This window comes from Bos mutus, chromosome 29, assembly GCF_027580195.1.
Source record: "Bos mutus isolate GX-2022 chromosome 29, NWIPB_WYAK_1.1, whole genome shotgun sequence".
Taxonomy (NCBI): domain Eukaryota; kingdom Metazoa; phylum Chordata; class Mammalia; order Artiodactyla; family Bovidae; genus Bos; species Bos mutus.
This window is the reverse complement of record NC_091645.1, coordinates 36257736-36277682: the sequence shown is the minus strand read 5'-3', so window position 1 is coordinate 36277682 and position 19947 is coordinate 36257736. Positions and strand designations below refer to the sequence as shown.

The following is a 19947-nucleotide window of genomic DNA, read 5'->3' as shown; positions in this document are numbered from 1 at the left end:
TTTGTGACGCCATAGACTGTAGCCCATGAGGCTCCTCTGTCCATGGGATTTCCCAGGCAAGAATACTGGAGTGGGTTGCCATTTCCTTCTCCAGGGGATCTTCCCAACCCAGGGATTGAACTCGAGTCTTCTGCATTGGTAGGCGGATTCTTTACCACTGAGCCACCAGAGAAGCCCCATGTATACTGTGGCAGGGCCTAAAAAGAGTCAGTAAGTCCTTGTGGGACTCACAAAAAGAGCAAAAATTTCACTCATCATGCCAGGGAGACCATTCCATTTTACATTAGTTACTGTTTCCATGACAAAAGTGTCACTCCAGATTTATACAACTCTCCTCAGTCTAGTTAACATGAACTCATGTGCTGAGAAACGGGTGAGCTCTTGGTGTGATTTGAAAAAAAAAAAAGCCAGGTTTCTGAGGCCACTAAACTACCGTGTTACACACTGAGGCCTCTTGGGCAGTAATCAGTCTTCCCCTGGGCACATCTCAATATCCCAGGCTAGTTAAGAATATCTTTCTTAATTTAAATTTATACACTCTGTCGTCCAGAGGCAGGCCAGAAGAACCCAGTGAGGATAAAAACAAAGGTAGCAGGTGCAATACAACAAAATAATTTATGGCAGGGAATTCCCTGGCAGTCCAGTCGGTAGGATTCTGCTCTCACAACAGAGGGTATGGATTCCTGGTCAGGGAACTAGGAACCCACAAGCTGTACAGCATGACCAAAAAAAAAAAAGAATTTCATAACACATTCATTATGTTATTCTCTCCCTACTTGAGGATCAACAATCATGAAGACTCATATACTTTCTAAGAAACACATAAAAAGATGATTAATTATCTACATGTATCTATATGTATGGGCTTCCCTGGTGGCTCAGTGGTAAAAGAATCTGCCTGCCAATGCAGGAGACACAGCTTCCATCCCTGGGTCAGGAAGATCCCCTGGAGAAGGAAATGGCAACCACTCCAGTATGCTTGCCTGGAGAATCCCATGGACAGAGGAGCCAAGCAGGCTACAATCCATGGGGTCACAAAAGAGTCACACATGACTTAGTGACTAAACAACAACACAAGAAATACATATATGGATCCAGAAGGTTCACTGTAGTTATTAATTGAATATATCTTTCTTGAGCATTTGCTATAGCCCAGCCTCCTGTGCAAGACATTAAGGATAATAAAGACTAGGACCCAGCTTTTGAGGAATTCGTTGCCTACTAGGAAAAGATGGTGAACCAATAATTAAAATAAGCTGTGCTATCATACAGTACCACAGATATTATGGGAAAACAGAAGACATACTTCTAACTCAGATATGAAGAGTTTGGAGGAAGAGTTTGGAGGAAGAGTTTGGGAGGAGGGCAGGGGTGGTACAGCATGGGAAACAGGAAAACCCTCCAAGCAGCACAGCTTACCGGAGTGACCGCCTTCACTTGGCCAGTGGTGACCGGAGTTGCCACACCACTGTCTGTAATCACAAACTGACCTGGGGGAAGTGTCATCATTTGAATCTCTGATGCTGAAAAACAGGAAAGAACCACAGTTCAGTAGTCTCAGATTTCAATACAAGTGGTAAAAACAAATATCTCACCAGTGACCACTTTCCCTACTGAGTCATTTTCCACCGGTTTGCTTGCTCCCAGAGTCTTATGTTGATGTGATTAGATAATACAAGGAGACAATTCATTATTTTGAAAACTGGTAAATTAAGGAGATGAGCCAAGTATTTAAAGCATCTATCCTGCCGTTCCTGTGCAAATTGTACCCCATAATAACCTGACAGTTAATGTAAAATTGTTTTCATTGTGGACGTTTCCTAGCAATAAGTGTATAAAGGATGATAGAATCAATGGCCTTCCCTAGTGGTCCAGTGGGTAAGACTCTGCTCTCCCAATTCAGGGGGCCCGGGTTCAATCCCTGGTCAGGGAACAAGGTCCCATATGACGCAATTAAAGGGTCCCGCGTGCTGCAGCTAAGACCTGGTGCAGCCAAGTACATAAACGTTTATTAAAAAAGAAGAAGAGTGTGATAGCATCAGAACAGCACAACTCTGCAGTGTCTAATGAAATGGCAGGGTAAAGGAAACAGACAAGCGTCATGTGCCTCCTGATGGAGGTATACATCAACAGCTATGCAGTGTTTGGGGGGAAAAGAAATAGAACCTGATCTGATCAAGCCTCTAGATTTAACTGCCCATCAATAGGAAATAAAAGAGACAGAGGAAAGCATCTTAAATGACAGACAATGCAGGGATGTCAACAGCAAAATCCAAAAGGGAACACAAGTGACCCAGTTTCATCAACATGTTAACTGCAACTTGGGAGAAAGAAAAAGAACACATAAACCAAACGAAACTGAACAGACATGATCGATGGCAATGTACGGGCCCTTATTTGGAACCCAATTTGAAAAACCAACTGTTAAAACATTTATGAGACAGTCACAGAAATATGAACCCTGGACATTTGACGGTATTAACCAATTACTGTAATTTATTTTTAGGTGTGATAATGAGACTGGAGTTGTGTTTTTTTGTTTTCACTGCCTTGATTTTAGAGATAGATACTAACATTTATGAATGATTATATTAAATGATATGGATTATATTATATAGTTGGAGGACTGGGAGAGAATGACAGTGGGTACATATCAAACAAGACCACCCGAGAGTTGGTAAGTGCTGAAGCTGGATAATTGGTACAGGGAAGTTCATTACTGTTCTGTTTGTGTGTGTGTGTGTGTGTGTGTGTGTGTGTGTATTTCTGTGTTTATATATATGGTTTTTGGGGGTTTTTCCCCCCGCATTGTGCACCTTGTGTGATCTTAGTTCCCCAACCAGGGATCAAGCTCACACCCTTCACAGTGAAAGCGCCAAGTCCGAACCACTGGACTGCCAGGGAATTCCCTATTTTTGTATATTTTAAACTTTTTTTTTCCAAATAAGAAATTTCAGATTGTTTCACCAGGTTAGAATGCTAGTTCTTACTATGACTACCATGACTGTCGGCATCATTCCACATTCTTCTCACCGGAATGAAACTGAGTGTAAATGTCAGTCTATTTACCAGGATTACTGGGATTCATCATGAGGAGGAGGCCTTTCCTGACACACACTAGGCTCAGCTCTCATTGTGACCACCAGTATTTAAGAGGACAGATTGTAAAGATAACTAAACTGTAGCGTTTGAGCCTGTCTCCACACCAAATCTACATAACACAGCCTAAGATCAATCACAGCAAGATGGTCCAAAAAACAAAATCAGTAGTAAGACAGAGACCAACACAGCCCCTGTTCTCCTAGTTCCTGCTATGGAGCTCTTAACTGTTACTATTCCTGTTTCTTCCATGTCCTCAGTGATAAAGGTCTCATACTTTTCAGCTGACACCCAAAGCTGTTGTCCCCACCAAGATTTCTACTTGTTCTGACCTTTGGCAGCCAGTCCAACTGCTTCTGGTAACACTAACCTCAGGGTTTTGAAATCAGCTACTCATATATCTGTCTCCACCTGATGCGAAGAGCCGACTCACTGGAAAAGACCCTGATGCTGGGAAAGATTGAGGGTAGGAAGAGAAGGGGACGACAGAGGATGAGATGGTTGAATGGCATCACCGACTCAATGGACATGAGTTTGAGCAAATTCCGGGAGTTGGTGATGGACAGGGAAGCCTGATATGCTGCAGTCCATGGGATTGCAAAGAGTCAGACACAACTGAGTGACTGAATAACAGTGAGATAACAGTTTCAGAGCCCAAGACTGTCTGGTGAGGAGGAACAGCACAGTGTGCTGGTTTAGAGTGTAAACTCTGCGCCCAAGCTGCCTGGGCCCTAGTCCTCTGCTTAGTAGCTGTGTTCCTTGGATGAGTTACTCTGTGTCCAAACTGCCTTATCTATAAAATGCAAGTACTGATAACTTATCTAGGAGGCTGCTACGGATAGTAGATGTGATATAGATTCAGTGTAGAATCCTTCCTGGCACACAGTAAGAGTTTAATGAAACTTGGTTAGCATGATTATTGTGTGGTGTTATGTGTATGAAAGTCAATATTCATCTTTTGTACACACAGAGTCTCGCACAGTGATTGATATTTACACATTCAATAAACATGGCTAGAAGAGATGAATCATGACCTCAAATCCTAAATGCAGCTACTATACTACTTAAACCACCTGCCTACACTTGCTGCAGCAATATTCCTGATTTCTCAGAAAAATGTCATTTCGGGGTGGCCCTGACATCAGACGCTGCCTGAATCGTGAAACTCATCGAAGTACAAGCTCCACAGAATGTAGAAAATGGCTAATGAACCTTTAATCCAGAAAATCGATGATAAAGCCGATGAAATTCCGCCCTGTAGCTGCAGGTTCCCCACCTGCACCCTGGAGTGCCAGCCTTACTTACAGTAGCCACGGAAGGAATTCCAGGTGTTGGGGAGGTACGTGTGCTGGACCGTGGAGCCTTGGGGAGGCTGCTGGAGGGCCTGGCCCTGTGAGGAGCTACCTGCGACGTGGGGGGGGCTGAGCCCCTGCTGAGACTGTTGTGGGGAGGGACTCAGCGGCTGCCCAGCCACCTGGAGAGAAAGAGAGTGGGATGCGTGAACTGTCAACTCGTTGCTGAAGAAAATAAATCATGCTCATGGGAATTGTAACGCTGAATGCAGAACGGTTAAAATAGTAAATTTTACTCTTGACTGCACCATACTGCATGTGGAATCTTAGTTCCCCAACCTGGGATTGAACTCATGCCTCCTGCAGTGGAAGCGCAGTCTTAACCACTTGACCGCCAGGGAAGTCCCTAAAATTAGACCTATTTTAAATAAGAACAGAATTAATGAAAAGCAATCATAACTATGAAATCCTAATTACCTTCCAAAGGATGATTATCTACAAGGGTATCCAAAGACTTAATTGTTAGAAAAGTAAATGAATGGAAGTATAATTATATTCAATGCATAGGTTTTTAAAAAAAAAAAACTAAGAAGCTCCATGACTTTCCTGTGTCACAAAACTAACCTGTAACACAAACTGAAGTTGAACCCAGAAGTTGGAATCTCCACTTCCGTGCACTAGATACCCCCAAGTTAGTGGAGATAAACACAGGGACCCATTCTGTCTACAGGATAAACCCCCCACCCCCCACCACCACTGTCTGCCACTCAAGCCGTCCACACTTCAGTTCCAAACCACCTTCCTGGCCTTGTTTCCAAGCACAATTTCCTGTCACTAAGACACCACATCACAATTTATAGACACACCACAATTTCTCATGTCTGTGTCTGTCTCACTCATTCCCCCCATGTCTTCCTCACAATGACAGCATATTCAGATCATACAACCTCTCCCAGTTACCATGTCAAAATCATACCCTCCTCCAAGACCTAACTCAAATACCACTTTTACATGATTTTCCTTGATTCCTTGCCAAGTACCAGAGAAGGCAATGGCACCCCACTCCAGTACTCTTGCCTGGAAAATCCCATGGACGGAGAAGCCTAGTAGTCTGCAGTCCATGGGGTCGCTAAGAGTCGGGCACGACTGAGCGACTTCACTTTCACTTTTCACTTTCATGCATTGGAGAAGGAAATGGCAACCCACTCCAGTATTCTTGCCTGGAGAATCCCAGGGACAAAGGAGCCTAATGGGCTGCTGTCTATGGGGTCACACAGAGTCGGACACGACTGAAGTGACTTAGTAGCTGCTAAGTACCATCTTTCCCTCCACTGAGTTCCCATAACCTAATGACATGTCCACGTCATCCTCAGACACAGGCCCATAACCTAATGACATATCCATGTCATCCTTAGACATGGGCAAGAGGCACCCTGTAGGGATGTTGGCTGGCTCTTCTCACATGAGGCCTCCTGGACCTTGGAAATGGCCCTGTACCCACTTCCAGGACACACACGTCTCTCCTCTGAGCGTGGCCTCCCGTAGGGGTCCTGTCTCCCACACAGGGCTCCTCTAACTGTATCCATCCATACATCTCTCCTCTGAGCATGACCTCCCATAGGGGTCCTGTCTCCCACACAGGGCTCCTCTAACTGTATCCATCCATACATCTCTCCTCTGAGCATGAACTCCCATAGGGGTCCTGTCTCCCACACAGGGCTCCTCTAACTATATCCATCCACACACGTCTCTCCTCTGAGCATGACCTCCCATAGGGGTCCTGTCTCCCACACAGGGCTCCTCTAACTATATCCATCCATACACGTCTCTCCTCTGAGCATGGCCTCCCGTAGGGGTCCTATCTCCCACACGGGACTCCTCTAACTGTATCCATCCACACATGTCTCTCCTCTGAGCGTGGCCTCCCGCAGGGGTCCTGTCTCCCACACAGGGCTCCTCTAACTGTATCCATCCATACATCTCTCCTCTGAGCATGACCTCCCATAGGGGTCCTGTCTCCCACACAGGGCTCCTCTAACTATATCCATCCACACACATTTCTCCTCTGAGCGTGGCCTCCCGTAGGGGTCCTGTCTCCCACACAGGGCTCCTCTAACTGTATTCAGGCACCTGAGACCAATGGGGTGGCCTGGATTGCCACCTGCAGGGGTGTGGATGGAGCTGAGACACATGAGCCGAGGTGTCCACATAGTACAGAGGCCCCATGAGTGCAAGAAGGAGCCTGGGTGAGGAGAAGGGGGCAGCAAGCAGCCCCTGCTTCCCACAGGAAGATAGAATAGCCAGCTTATCCCAACAAGGGACTCTGAGGAGCCCGTCCTGGCCCTCCAGCCTCTGGTTCCTTTGAGAAACTCAGAAGCGTGATGTTAGTGCACCTGAGAAACTCATGGCCCCTTGTGGGAAGAGGCTGCCTGTCTTGGGCTGGGACAAGTCACCAGAAACCTTACACTAGAAGGAGGGGAGGGGCAATTAGACAGCAAGCAGCAGAGGCCCCCTCCCAAAAAAAAAAAAAATAGGAGGGCAGAGAAAGTGCATGTTTATCCTACAGATTTCCATAGCAGTTGGAGCCAGGAAAAGTGGGATACAAAAGAGGAAGCAGTTGGAGACCATAAAAAAGGGCTTCCCTGGTGGCTCAGTGGTAAAGAATGTACCTGCCAAGGCGGGAGACATGGGTTCGATCCCTGGGTTGGGTAGATCCCCTGGAGGAGGGCATGGCAACCCACTACTGGAGAAGCCTATGGACTGAGGAGCCTGATGGGCTACAGTCCATGGGGTCGCAAAGAGTCAGACACAGCTTAGCAACTAAATGACAATGACAGCAATCCTTTTCCTTACTTCCTCCCACCTCTACCTGGCCACTGCCAGTGCCAGCCGTGTGTTTGGCAGAAAAACAGATTTAATTTTTTTTAATTGTTTTTTTTAATTTCATTTTTACTATTTTCCAGTGCACACTATTTTAGTATAACAGCTAATTTTGCACACGTCTGTAAATATTATCCCACTGCATTGTGGATACATTTAATTTTTAATTAGCGCTATCCACCTTATTTAATATCCATGGGTACTTTATGTATATTTTCCAAGGTGATCATTATGAAAGTACCTATGTCAAGCAGGAAGATAGAACATACTTATTTAATGGCTGGTGGGTTTGAGTGAAACCTTTACCCACTCAGGGTGGTGACATGCAGCCTTCATGTGTGTTCTTGTCCTGGCCCCTGTGAATGTCAGGAGAGAGACTGTGGGCATCCTTTATGGTTCAGGTACCTTCCCTTCATGCCCTGTTTGCTTGTGCACACGTGTTACATCCCTACCAGACTCTAAGCTCCTTGAGGGCAAGATCTAGAAAAGTTTCCTGCAAAGAGTAAGAATTTAATAAATATTTTGCAAGTGGATGTAGCTCTGCTTTTGGGGAAGGAAATGGCAACCCACTCCAGCGTTCTGCTTTCTCAACGAAGGTCTCTATCACACAAACACAGTAATCCTTCACAATCTCACTGCTCCAAAATTACAGAGACAACCCCTCTCTTGCCGGCCGTCATCCAGCCACCGAGGACAGGAGATCTCCAGGAGATCAGAGGTCAGGCTCCATCCAGACAGGCCAGGCTGAGCATTCAATGGTGTGTCCCTAATGCAGGCATGCTCAGTCACTCAAGGTATCCTGCTAACCCAGAGATGGAACCTGGGTCTCCTGCATTGGCAAGTGGATTCTTTACCAATGAGCCACTGGAGGCAAAGATGACTCTTTAAAGGCCCCCCAAATAAAGATATCACTCCCATAGTCAAGGAGACTAGGTCTGAGATAATGTCTCTCCACTCTTAGTAGATCTCCAGAGTCCCTGAGGCCACACTATCCTGGGACTAGTCCCTGGAGCAGGGGCCAGCGTACCTGGGATGTGGACATAGCAGGGGCAGGGGGCTCGGTGACCTGGATGTGCTGCACCTGGATGGCGTGCTGTGTGTAGGTCTGAGGGTCGTGGAGCTGGGCGACATCCACCGTGGACTGCTGCGACTGGTGTGGGGAAGTGGCCTGTGGGAGGAGAAACCCAGACCTATGCTGAGTACAGTTCAGGGAAAGCCTTCCAGAGAGAAAGTGCAGCTGAAACCATGTCCCCCAGAAGAGATGGGACTTCAGAGCCAGAGCTCAGTCCCAAGAGCCCACACTGAAGCCAAGCTGGCAAACTTCAGAGGAAAAGACAGCCTTAAAAATTATGTTTGCTAGCCTAGATATCCATTGGCAGACAAACAGATAAGGAAGTTGTGGTACATATGCACAATGGAAAACTACTCAGCTATAAAAAGGTACACTTTTGAGTCAGTTCTAATGAGTCTATTATATAGAGTGAAGTAAGTCAGAAGGAGAAACACCAATACAGTATATTAACACATATATATGGAATTTAGAAAGATGCTAATAACGATCCTACATGCAAGGCAGCAAAAGAGACATAGATGTAAAGAACAGACTTTGGACTATGTGGGAGAAGGTCAGGGTGGGGTGATTTGAGAGAACAGAATTGAAACATGTATATTACCATATGTAAAGTAGATGACCAGTGCAAGTTCGATGCATGAAGGAGGGCTCTCAAAGCTGGTACTCTGGGACAACCCAGAGGGATGGGGTGGAGAGGGAGGTGGGAGGGGAGTTCAGGAGAGGGGGACACATGCACACCCATGGCTGATTCATGTCGATGTATGGCAAAAACCATCACAATATTGTAAAGTAATTATATCCCAATTAAAATAAATTAATTTAAAAATGATGCTTACTAACCATGAAACAGTAATGTGATTTAATACTGGAAGGGAAATGAGGGAATATAGCTGAATAAGAAGCTCTCAGGAATCAAAAATCTTTTCCCCTTAAATTTCAATTAAATGTAATGGCCTACCCTTTATCAGCTAAAAGAGATCAAAGTAGAGAAGTTGCTTTTGGTTTGTCACTCTCGATCACTAGAGCAGTGGTTCCTAATCTTATTTGTAGCACAGACATCTGTGAACATGTGGCCAAAGTAGAGACACTTTTTCCAAAATAATGTACATATGTATCACAATTTACAGACAACTTCAGATATTCAAAGATTCTTCCAAAGCCTAAAATTAGTAACACTGCTATATATTAAAAAAAAAAAAAAACCCTCCTATAAAAAAAATACAGAACAGTCGATGACAACTTCCAATTTCCTGCTTTCATACTAGTTTTAAATCTTCAGAGTCCAGTTTATTTCAAAGCAAAACGTTTGTTCATGTGTGCCTTGAGTACAATTTCTCAGCATAATTAAGTGAAACAATAGTTTGAGGAGGATTTTTCCTTTTAGCTCCTGAATCAGTAAGAATGAGCTACTAATTACCTTGCAGAAGGAACAATTATACCTCACTATTAATAAGGTATTGATACTCAAAATTCACAATTATTCCTTATAAGCTCCCACTGATAGACATCATTCAGTGCTCAGGTAGGGGCTGATCAAACAGGCTCCTCAACAAGTAGTCAACCTGGATGCCCAAGGTAAGGGTTCAGAAGAGGCTCACGATGCCCTGCAGTAGGGCAGGATAATGGTACACACTGCAGCTAGTGTGCTAGCTAGCTGCACATTTTCACTAGTGTCTAGAGAAAATCTCTAGACACTATTGACAGAAATCCCTTACACCACAGAGCCATCAACAGCAGGGGCTGTACAAATGCCTTCGACTCCCAGCTGACAGGCACAGTGATGTAGGGCCTAGCTCCAGCTCTGAGCATAGGGTGCTTTAGGTGACCCCCACTGCTCTACTGACTGACGGCAATTCGGTATTCATGCAGGTAAAGAGAAATAAACGCAGGACAGTACCGGAGCCACCTGCACCACTTGAAGCTGTATGTGCTGAGGCTGCTGCAGGCCGGATGTAGACTGTGACACAGGGATGTACTGGATTCTCTGGTAGTCCCCTTGTGGTGTTCGGTAATCCGTCGTTAAGGTCTGGGACAGCTCTGTCATTGCCTGGGTTAGCAGGTCTGTCGTCTAGAAAAATGACGAGAAGCACGTTGCTAATAACACTGCTGGTTGTAGCTATTTCAGTGCTCTGAAATCCTACAAAATTTGGTTTGTCTTGGGACACTTCCCTGGTCCAGTGTTAAGACTCTGGGTTCCCCATGCAGGGGGCATGGGGTCGATCCCTGGTTGGAGACCTAAGATCCCACATACCTCACAGCTCAATCAAAAAAAAAATTTTCTTCGGTTTGTCTTACTGGTGGATCAGGGGACTACAGATAAGTCCTAAGCACAGATAGACAAAAATCCAAAGTTAAGAAGATGTTGGGGGACTTCCTTGGTGGTCAGGTGGCTAGGACTCAGAACTCCCAATGCAGGGGGCCTGAGTTTGATTCCCAGTCAGGGAACAACAGATTCCTCATGCTGCACCTAAGAGTTTACATGTTGCAGCTGAAAGATCCTATGTGTGTTTGGCAGAAATCAACACGACAATGTAAAGCAATTATCCTTCAATTACAAATAAATACATTTAGAACAAGATCCTGTGTGGCACAACTAGGATCTGGTGTAGTCAAATAGATAAATAAATATTAAAAAAAGAAAAAGAAGAAGGTGCTGGAAATGACCTCTCTATCTCGGTCTATCTGTGTCGGGCAGGGGAGTTAGCCCAGAGGTTCTGAGAGTCTTGGGATGAACAGGCAGCATTGAGGATTTCCTGCTGTTCCTTTCACAGACAGCTTTGGAAAGCACCGACTGGGAGACCCAGGCAGAAACATCGTGCCTCGCATAGGACACTGAAGGGTGGTGGGCTACATCTCCAGCCAATTAAACACCAAGAGACACGTGGCCTCGGCCCTGGAGCTGTGACAGGCAGGAAGGACAGGAGAGGTGCTTTCCGCTCACACTTACCACCACGGTCTCTCCAGTGGCACTGTCCGTAGTTAGGACAGCTGGCGTGGCACTGATCACAGCTGTGGTCAGAGGTGTGTGTATGGTGTTGGGGAGCTGGGCGTACTCTGGGTGCTTCTTTCGAATGTGTTGTACCATCTTGGTCTGAAAAATGGCAAAAACCAAGAATAATTACTAGAACTGGTTATTTTCAAGCTTTCCCAAATGCAAACCCTCCAATGGTTCCTAAAGTCTTTCATGTTATACTTTTTCTTTAAAAAAAAAAAAGTCAGAGCAACACTGACTCTACCTGCCTTTCCTGAAGTGGGACAATGGCATGTATGAAAGGGAAAAAAAAGGTGTGTGACTCCCCCCACCCCCTCCCCCCGGCCCCCCACCCCCTGCCATGCTATCAGGTAAGGTCAGGATACCTCACAGCATGACCTCATCCCACCTATACCTGCAGCAATCGGTGATAAGCCCCCAAGCAAAAGTGACTCGCTTTTCAGGAACCATCATTTAAGTTCTTACATAGTGCTGCTGCAAGCCTGAGCATTTAAACCTCGAGCACAGGATATTCAAATCTGAGACCCTCCTCGGACCAACGGAAAAGGAAACCATTAGAGTGCTCGGGCTCTCTAGATGGTGCTAGAGATCTCAATTAGATGGTGCTAATTCTGGAGACAGTCCTTCCATATTCTCTTCCCGTTCTGTACTGTGGTCCCTGATCACAGAAAACAGTTCCTCTAGCCCCCCACCAATGCAGAAGAAGCCATCACAGCACCCGGCCGAGAAGCTGTCTTAAGTCATGTTTCCCTAAGCCGGGACCTTGGTTCCCAGGCAGTCCGAGCCTTCCACGTACCTTGCTGCTGTACTGCTTGGAGCAGTGAGGGCAGCAGACGGGCGGGGTGGCTATGGTGCCTGTGAGCTGAGTGTGGGTGCTCAGCATAGGGTCTGGCTCTCCGGGGCCCGCGGGGCGAAGTTTCCGAATGCTTGGTGGAAGCTCGGCTCCGGGATGGTTCTTCAGAATATGGGCTTTTCGCTTGCTGGCACTTTTGTAAACCTGAAAATTCAAAAGTTTTGCCGTGAGAGCAGTATATAGTTCTGCTGTCTTGCTTAAAGTAAACCAACAATTTCACAAGGAAATGAGAAAGAGCATTCATATAGCCCAAAATAAAATATATTAACAGACATATTGAAGGATAATGAGGATATAACATACATTAGAATAACATAAGAACATAAATGGGGCTTCCCAGGTGGCTCAGTGGTAAAAGAATCCACCTGTCAATGCAGGAGACGTGGGTTCGATCCCTGGGTCAGGAATATCCCCTGGAGGAGGAAATGGCAACCCACTCCAGTATTCTTGCCTGGAGAATCCCATGGACAGAGGAGACGGGTGGGCTACAGTCCATGGGGTTGTAAAGAGTTGGACATGACTGAGCAACTGAGCACAGCATGCAGGGCAAGAACATAACAGATATGTGAGGCATCTTCCTTGAAGTTATGCATCTAAGACAGAAATAGTAAAAATATCTATACCTTTATCTGAAGTTTAAGAGGTGGATATATAGTCATAGAAAGAACTGCTTCTAAGGCCAGCTCACCCTTTCAACTTTCTGAGAAAGCTCTCTTGTGATGTATGTAGTTGGCTCATACGCCAAAGAATCTTCCAAAACAGCAAGTCTAATAGCAACTAGAACCCACAGTGGTGAATCTGTGCTTTAAAAATGTTTCTTGCTTTTAAGTTGACACTACTTATGTATAGCTTATACCCTATACAGCTGACATTGGATAGGGAACAATGTTGCAATGAAACAATAAATGTATATTCTATTCCTATCTTCTTCCAAACTACTAAAAATCAAGAATGTACAAGTTGAGTATTACACCACAAAACTTCTTCACATCCTACTCAATCTTCTAGAAACCCAAAATCCACTGTAGGATGACACGCACTCTCATTTTAGAGCTTATGAATTTAAAACCAATTCATAAACCAAGCTCTTGGCAATAAGCCTCTTCTTCTATAGCAATAATAATAATAATAATAACCACAAAAGGAAGAAACAACAAGAAAAACAAAGTCAACTAATTTTTAAGAAAAAAATTTTGGCTTAAAACGAGGGTGCCCTTCTAGTCCTTCCTTGTCTAAATGGGAAACTGCTGAGACAGAGAACCATCTGTCAAGAGAAACTGCGAGATCCTGGTATGTATTTATGTGTGTGTGTGCTCAGTTGCTCAGTTGTGTCCGACTCTGTGCAACCCCATAAACTAGCCCTCCAGGCTCCTCTGTCCATGGGATTCTCCAGGCAAGAACACTGGAGTGGGCTGCTATTTCCTTCTCCAGGGCTCTTCCCACCCCAGGGACCGAACCCATGATCGACGACAGGCGGACTCTACTGTTGAGCCATGTGGGAAGCCCAGCGTGAGTTTATACACACAGACAAGCCAGCCCTGAGAGGAGCTCCCGCAAAGGTCCTCCTGTGGACGGTTGCCCTTTACCTTATCACAATACTGGCAGAAGTAGTCACGGTTGGGCTTTATGATGGGCAGAGTTAACTCTGGCACCTCTTCTATCTTCATGTCTGGGTGCCTCTTTGATAAGTGATTTACCTAAAAGGAAAAAAAGCAAATGAGAAAAAGAGATCCCATTACAAGCACTGAACAAACACCTCTGATATCAACTGCTGGAAGTTAAAGTTCTCTGAAGCAATGTCCCAGAACGTAAGGCATTCGGCCAGAGCCAGCATGGCCAGGTCCCTCTGAGACCAAAGCATTAACAGGAGTTAACGGTAATTCAGCAAATTACTGAAGGTGAATTGGGTTGCTGTGGATTCCACTAACAGCCTTTGACTAAAAGAAAAGGAAAATTACACTAGCAGGAATTTCTTTAGTGAATTCTACTGACAGAAGCCTGTCTCTCATTGCTTAGGGCCCTAACCTTACTGAGGATATTGAATAGAATGCAAACAAAGGTTCTGCTTTATAAGTAATGGTCTCCGAAAGAGAAATATCAGAAATATCATATGATATCTCTCATATGTAGAATCCATAAAGAAATGATTCAAATGAACTTATTTACAAAACAGAAACAGACTCACTGACTTAGAGAACAAATTTACAGTCACCAGAGGGGAAGAATGGGGAAGGGGTAGTCAAGAGAGTTTGGGATGGACGCGTACACACCACTATATTTAAAATGGATGACCAAGAAGGACCTGTTGTAGAGCACAGGGAACTCTGCTCAATGTTATGTGGCAGCCTACATGGGAGGGGAGTTTGGGGGAGAATGGATAAATGTATATGTATATAGCTGAATCCCTTTGCTGTCCACCTGAAACTCTCACAACACTGTTAATCAACTATACCCAAATATAAAATTGAAAAGTTAAAAAAAATTAAATAACAGTCTCCGACTTTACTGGCAGGTCCTGGCAGAAATACATGTTGCAAAAACTGTCATCAGGGCAAAATGAACTGAGAACCAGCTCTCCTGGTGTCTCTGCTAAGCTGGTCCCCATGCCCTGCCTAGATGGAAAGTCCCGTCTACTGTTGTGTCATATCTGGGACAATCAGAGTGGGCGGCTGGGGGAGAAGACCCCACCAGAAAGGCTGGTTCAGGAACACAGAAGAGAACAGGGAGGGGGCGAGGACTCCACCAGAAGAAAGGCTGGTTCAGGAACACAGAAGAGAAGAGAAAAAGAAAACACACAGCAAAGACAGCATGGCAAACAAAGCAAAACCAGCGAGGAAAAGTGGTCACAAAGACCTCTTCTAAGAAACACCAGAAATGAACCATGGCAAGGCGGGGCAAGGGAGCCTGGGAAGGAGAGGAGCCCCATGCTGGGAACTGTTTGTCTCCCCACCATGCCCAGCCAGTGAGGAAAGCCGGTGACAGGCTGAGTACAGAACTCTGTTTAGGTGTAGGGCGGTGGACACTGACCAGCATGCCCCGCCTCCGGAAGCCCATCATGCAGAGGCGGCACTTGAACGTGAAGCTGTCGTAGTCGGTGGACGTGATGCGGGGCTTGAATGTCTTGGAGCGGCTGCTGCGGTCGGCTTTCTTGGCCTCCCTCTCAGGATTGTGCATCCTTTGCATGTGCTCCCGGAGTTTGTCTTTCCGCTGTTTGCAGAGAATTTTTGAGAAGGCAGCAGGTGGGGGAGGGGATAGAAAAATTTTAATTGAAGGGATTAAAAAAAAAAACCAGTACAAGTTAGCAATAACAGAACACACCGGGCTGCTCCAAGTTGCTAGAAGGTACAAGGACACGGCAACACTGTCTGGGAATCATTCCGTTCACCAGGGAGTAAGTGCATTGCAATGAGCTGGGCTTTAAAATAACCATTCAGTTTGAAAGCTACACACTGACTTCTGAGAAGAAAGACTTGGCATTTATGTAGAAGCAATCAAAGGGCACATGGAATAAATTTGGTATTAAGAACTATAAGATAAATTGATCGTGAATGGTAGGTGATACTGGATTTACAAAGCCATGTATGTACTCAATTCCCACATTTTTTTTTTTAAACAATTCCCACATGTTTTCACACACATCATGGCATTCCTCTAAATCCCGAGTGAATTTAAGTGTTTTTCACCATACGGATTTAGAAGTGTGTAAGCACTTATACTACCCGCTATGGACGGGGCAGACGATCACAGGTCAAAGTCACAGCTTTTAGTCTGATGATCTGATTGAGGGATACAGGCTGATATGAGTCCACAGACAGAAAATTAGGCAGAGCCCATCCTGAATAAAAACAAACTCCGAAAATGCCAGCTCCCTTATCCAGTGAGGCTCTGCTCTCAGACATATAATTACACTGTTATTGGTCTTATAAAGACTTTGAACCTTCCTACCAGACCAGTTCTTTCCACATTTTGGCTCGAGGATGTTTCTGTAACCCCCTTCATTTTTCAGCACAATTTAAGTAACAAACATTTCTTGAATGCCCACCGTGCTAAGTTCAGAGGTATATGGCCAGGCAGCCCCACCAACTTCCACATTCTACACAGGACTCCTTTTCCAAGTCAGTTTTCCCCTCCTGAATCCATTTCTGACTCTTTTCTAGTTTCTATGACAAGATGACCTACACTCATATTCTGCAGAGTATCTTTCAGTGACATTTTTGCCAAAACATCTGGCTTCCCAAGGAAGCTTGTTTTACCATTTTCACAATTACTTGTTTAACTCTTATCTCTGAGTCTCCTGTGGGGTTTTCCTTTGCTTTCTTCTAAATTCCAGGCATGTTCTTATACTTATTATCTTTTATCTTAATCCCAGAAGTCATTAACATTCCCCAAAGGAGCCTAACCCTCTCAACATCCCATACACTTCCCACTTCCACTGGATGACGTCCTGATGACCTAGGGCTCAATTATCAGACTCTTACACTTCATAAATGCTCAAGAAAAAAATCTCTTGATTCGATGGGTAAATATATTGTCCTCTTAGGAATTCCTTGATAGCAGTTTAGTTCTATTCATTATACACTTGGATTCTTGTAGGAGATGCATTATTACCCTATTTGGAGATATGAATTAATTATTTGGGGAAATTACAGTGAGTTTCCTCTTTAATTTTAGGGTTTCCCTGGTGGCTCAGTTGGTAAAGAACCTGCCTGCGATGTAGGAGAACTGGGTTAGATCCCTGGGCTGGAAAGATCCCTGGAGAAGGAAATGGCAACCCACTCTGGTATTCTTGCCTGGAAAATCCCATGGACAGAGGAGCCTGCCGGGCTACAGTCCATGGGGTCACAAAGAGTCGGACATGACTGAGCAACTATCACTTTCAAATCAAACAAGAGACACAAATTACACCTCAAGTCTGTGCTGTGAGCACAGGTGATACACCCTCAAAATGAGCAGGCATGACAATTTCAATGGCCCGAGACCACGCAGACTGCCCGCTGGTTCCCACCTTAAACTGCTTCCCACACGTGGAGCACAGGAAGTCCTTGCGGTCCGAGTGCCGGAGCATATGCAGACGCAGCTTGTCCGGACGGCAGAAGGCCTTGTCGCACTCTGTACACTGGTAGATCTTTTCTGAGTGGAAGCTGCGCACATGCTTCTTCACCTGGCAGAGAAGACACAGAAAATCAGGGAAAATGACAGGAGGCAGCTCGCCAACACTAGAGGGAGCCAAATGCATTGCCTTGGATTCTCATCAGCCTGGCCTGGGAGCCAATCGGGTGTGACTGATAACTGGCCTTAGTAACAGCCTCCTTTTCATGGTGGCCAGAAAACCTTACCAGCCTGGACCTCCCAGGACTTGAGAGGAGGAAGAAAATGCTTGCTTAGTCCAAGCCCTGATCACATGGGCCATGTTTGTCTCTCTCCCTCTTTAAAAAAAAATAAAAAGATTAAAAGTAAGAGTTCCTTTGGATTTAAATGAATCTTGGCAAAAATTAAATATAAGAAGACGGAAAATTATTCTTCCTCACTTTTTGCTGCTTCCAATATGGATACAAACAATTTAGCCCCTTGCAGTAATAGGTCCCTTTACACCCTTCTATAAAAATCAGGTTCTGAAGAATTAAAGACGTGTGCACGTGTGTTAAGTCTCTCGGTCGTGTTCAACTTTGGAACCCACCAGGCTCCTCTGTCCATGGATTTTCCCTGGCAGGAATACTGGAATGGGTTGCCATTTCCTCCTCCAAGGGAGTCTCTTGCATCTCCTGCATTGGCAGGTGGGTTCTTTACCACTGAAGACATGAATTCAATGATACAAAACACATTACCCATTTATGAGGACAATACAACACTAGCATCCTTTCCTCTTACTTGAGACTTATTCCCTGTACTTTCAGATAACTTAAATAAAAGAATATGGCCTTTGAAGTCTCTCAGTCATAAATATCCAGTGAAGAAGAGTTATGTATGGGACCTAGGTATTGAGCTATCAAACCATTCCTATAAGACTTGTCCTTTATTATTTTTGGAGTCTCTTTTGCCATTAAATTCTGCCCTAATGCAACTTTTCATGGCTAAAAAATAAAAATTAAAAAAAAATTTTAAGAAGAAACTTACCTAATTGTGTAAAGTGAGAAAATTACCAAGACTCTCAATACTAGAACTATGATTAAATCTCAGTTTTCTTTTGGTAATTTAAAAAACAGAGAAGGGGGATGTTTTTATTATTGAACACAAGTCTCCCGCATTGCTGCTGCTGCTGCTGCTGCTAAGTCGCTTCAGTCATGTCGGACTCTGTGAGACCCCATAGACAGCAGCCCACCAGGCTCCCCCATCCCTGCGATTCTCCAGGCAAGAACACTGGAGTGGGTTGCCATTTCCTTCTCCAGTGCATGAAAGTGAAAAAATAAAGTGAAGTCGCTCGGTCGTGTCTGACTCCTAGCGACCCCATGGACTGCAGCCCACCAGGCCCCTCCGTCCATGGGATTTTCCAGGCAAGCTCCCGCATTACAGGTGGATTCTTTGCCATCTGAGCCACCAGGGAAACTCATTAGATATTTAGACTTACTTATTCATTCACTAGCATATAACACTATTATCACTTGAAGTCCAGATGAAATCATGAATATTCTGGAACTTATCCTCACCCCATTTGGCTCCAGAATATAACACAGGGGAGGAGTTCAGTGTTTAAAATCAAAGTATACTGGGACTTCCCTTGTGGTCCAATGGTTAGGAGTCCACACTTCAAAAGCAGGGGGCACAGGTTTAATCCAGGATTGGGAGCTAAGATCTCACATGCTGTACAATATGGTCTCCCCCCAAAAATCTGTATGTTATATACCAACTTATTCTTTCATTTCCTTCCAAAATGCACCACCTTAGTAGCTTAAGACAGGAAACCACAGTAATGGGGGAAAATATTTCCAGGCAGGAAATGGGAGTCTGTCTTCTACAGCTGCTACGTATTTTATAAGTAGTGAGTATTGGCAAGGATGAAGAAAGACTTTTTTAAAAATAATAACCAGACCTGATTGTTTATTTCAAACTGTAATATAACTTAAATGTTTAAACGTCAATGTCTTATTTCGACAATTAAGGGTCACAATCATCCTCTGCTTATCAAAAGCAGTTTGAAGAGACATCATTTTCCAACTATGAAGTTGCTGTCAAGAAGGGAGATGAAAGATACAGATAACGGGCCATCTCAATTTTCCAAAAACCGCTGTTTTTCTTTCCTAAAAACGGCAGTACTCGGGCATCTCGGCAGTTGGTACTCACCTGGATAAAATCTGGGAACCGTTTCTTACAAGTTGGGCAGCTGAAGTAGCCATCATTGATATGAATGGCCACGTGATCTTTCAACAAATCAAGGCGGTCAAAGGATTCTGGGCAAAAAATGCAAGAGTAAGTCTTCTGGTCCGAGTGGAGCTTCATGTGGCTCTCCAAGGATGCACTGCTGATGAAGCCCTTGTTACAGAGGTCACAGGTCAACGGGCAGTTCCCCTCCCGCCCATGGAAGCGCACGTGTTGGTCCAGTTTGTCCTTCTCTCGGAAGGCCTTCCCGCAATGCAAGCATTTAAAAGGCCGGAAAGACTTCCGAATGAACAGATGCTGCAGAGCTGCATTCTGAAAGACACACACAAGTGGGATTACTTAGTGAGTAGGCCAAACGTGCAAGCAGCTCACACATTTATAGGAAGAGAGGACGATCTCAGCAATCACAGACTTTCCACAGAAATTAAACTAGGATACACTGTTG

At 44.9% G+C, this 19947-nt stretch overlaps 1 protein-coding gene across 3 annotated transcripts in view; it reads right to left on the bottom strand.

Moving 5' to 3' along the window:
- Window positions 1-19947, bottom strand: part of PRDM10 (PR/SET domain 10) — a 99053-nt gene that overhangs the window by 4028 nt on the left and 75078 nt on the right. For 2 of the 3 annotated variants that reach the window (XM_070365031.1, XM_070365032.1), the window contains exons 12-21: window positions 19467-19814; window positions 17194-17349; window positions 15216-15395; window positions 13775-13885; window positions 12132-12332; window positions 11291-11434; window positions 10241-10411; window positions 8299-8439; window positions 4405-4573; window positions 1420-1523 (exon numbers count right to left, since the gene is read on the bottom strand). In XM_070365031.1, coding sequence (XP_070221132.1) covers window positions 1420-1523; window positions 4405-4573; window positions 8299-8439; window positions 10241-10411; window positions 11291-11434; window positions 12132-12332; window positions 13775-13885; window positions 15216-15395; window positions 17194-17349; window positions 19467-19814 — 1725 coding nt within the window. The remainder of the gene's footprint in view (window positions 1-1419; window positions 1524-4404; window positions 4574-8298; window positions 8440-10240; window positions 10412-11290; window positions 11435-12131; window positions 12333-13774; window positions 13886-15215; window positions 15396-17193; window positions 17350-19466; window positions 19815-19947) is intronic. The other variant, XM_070365033.1, reaches the window with a different exon arrangement.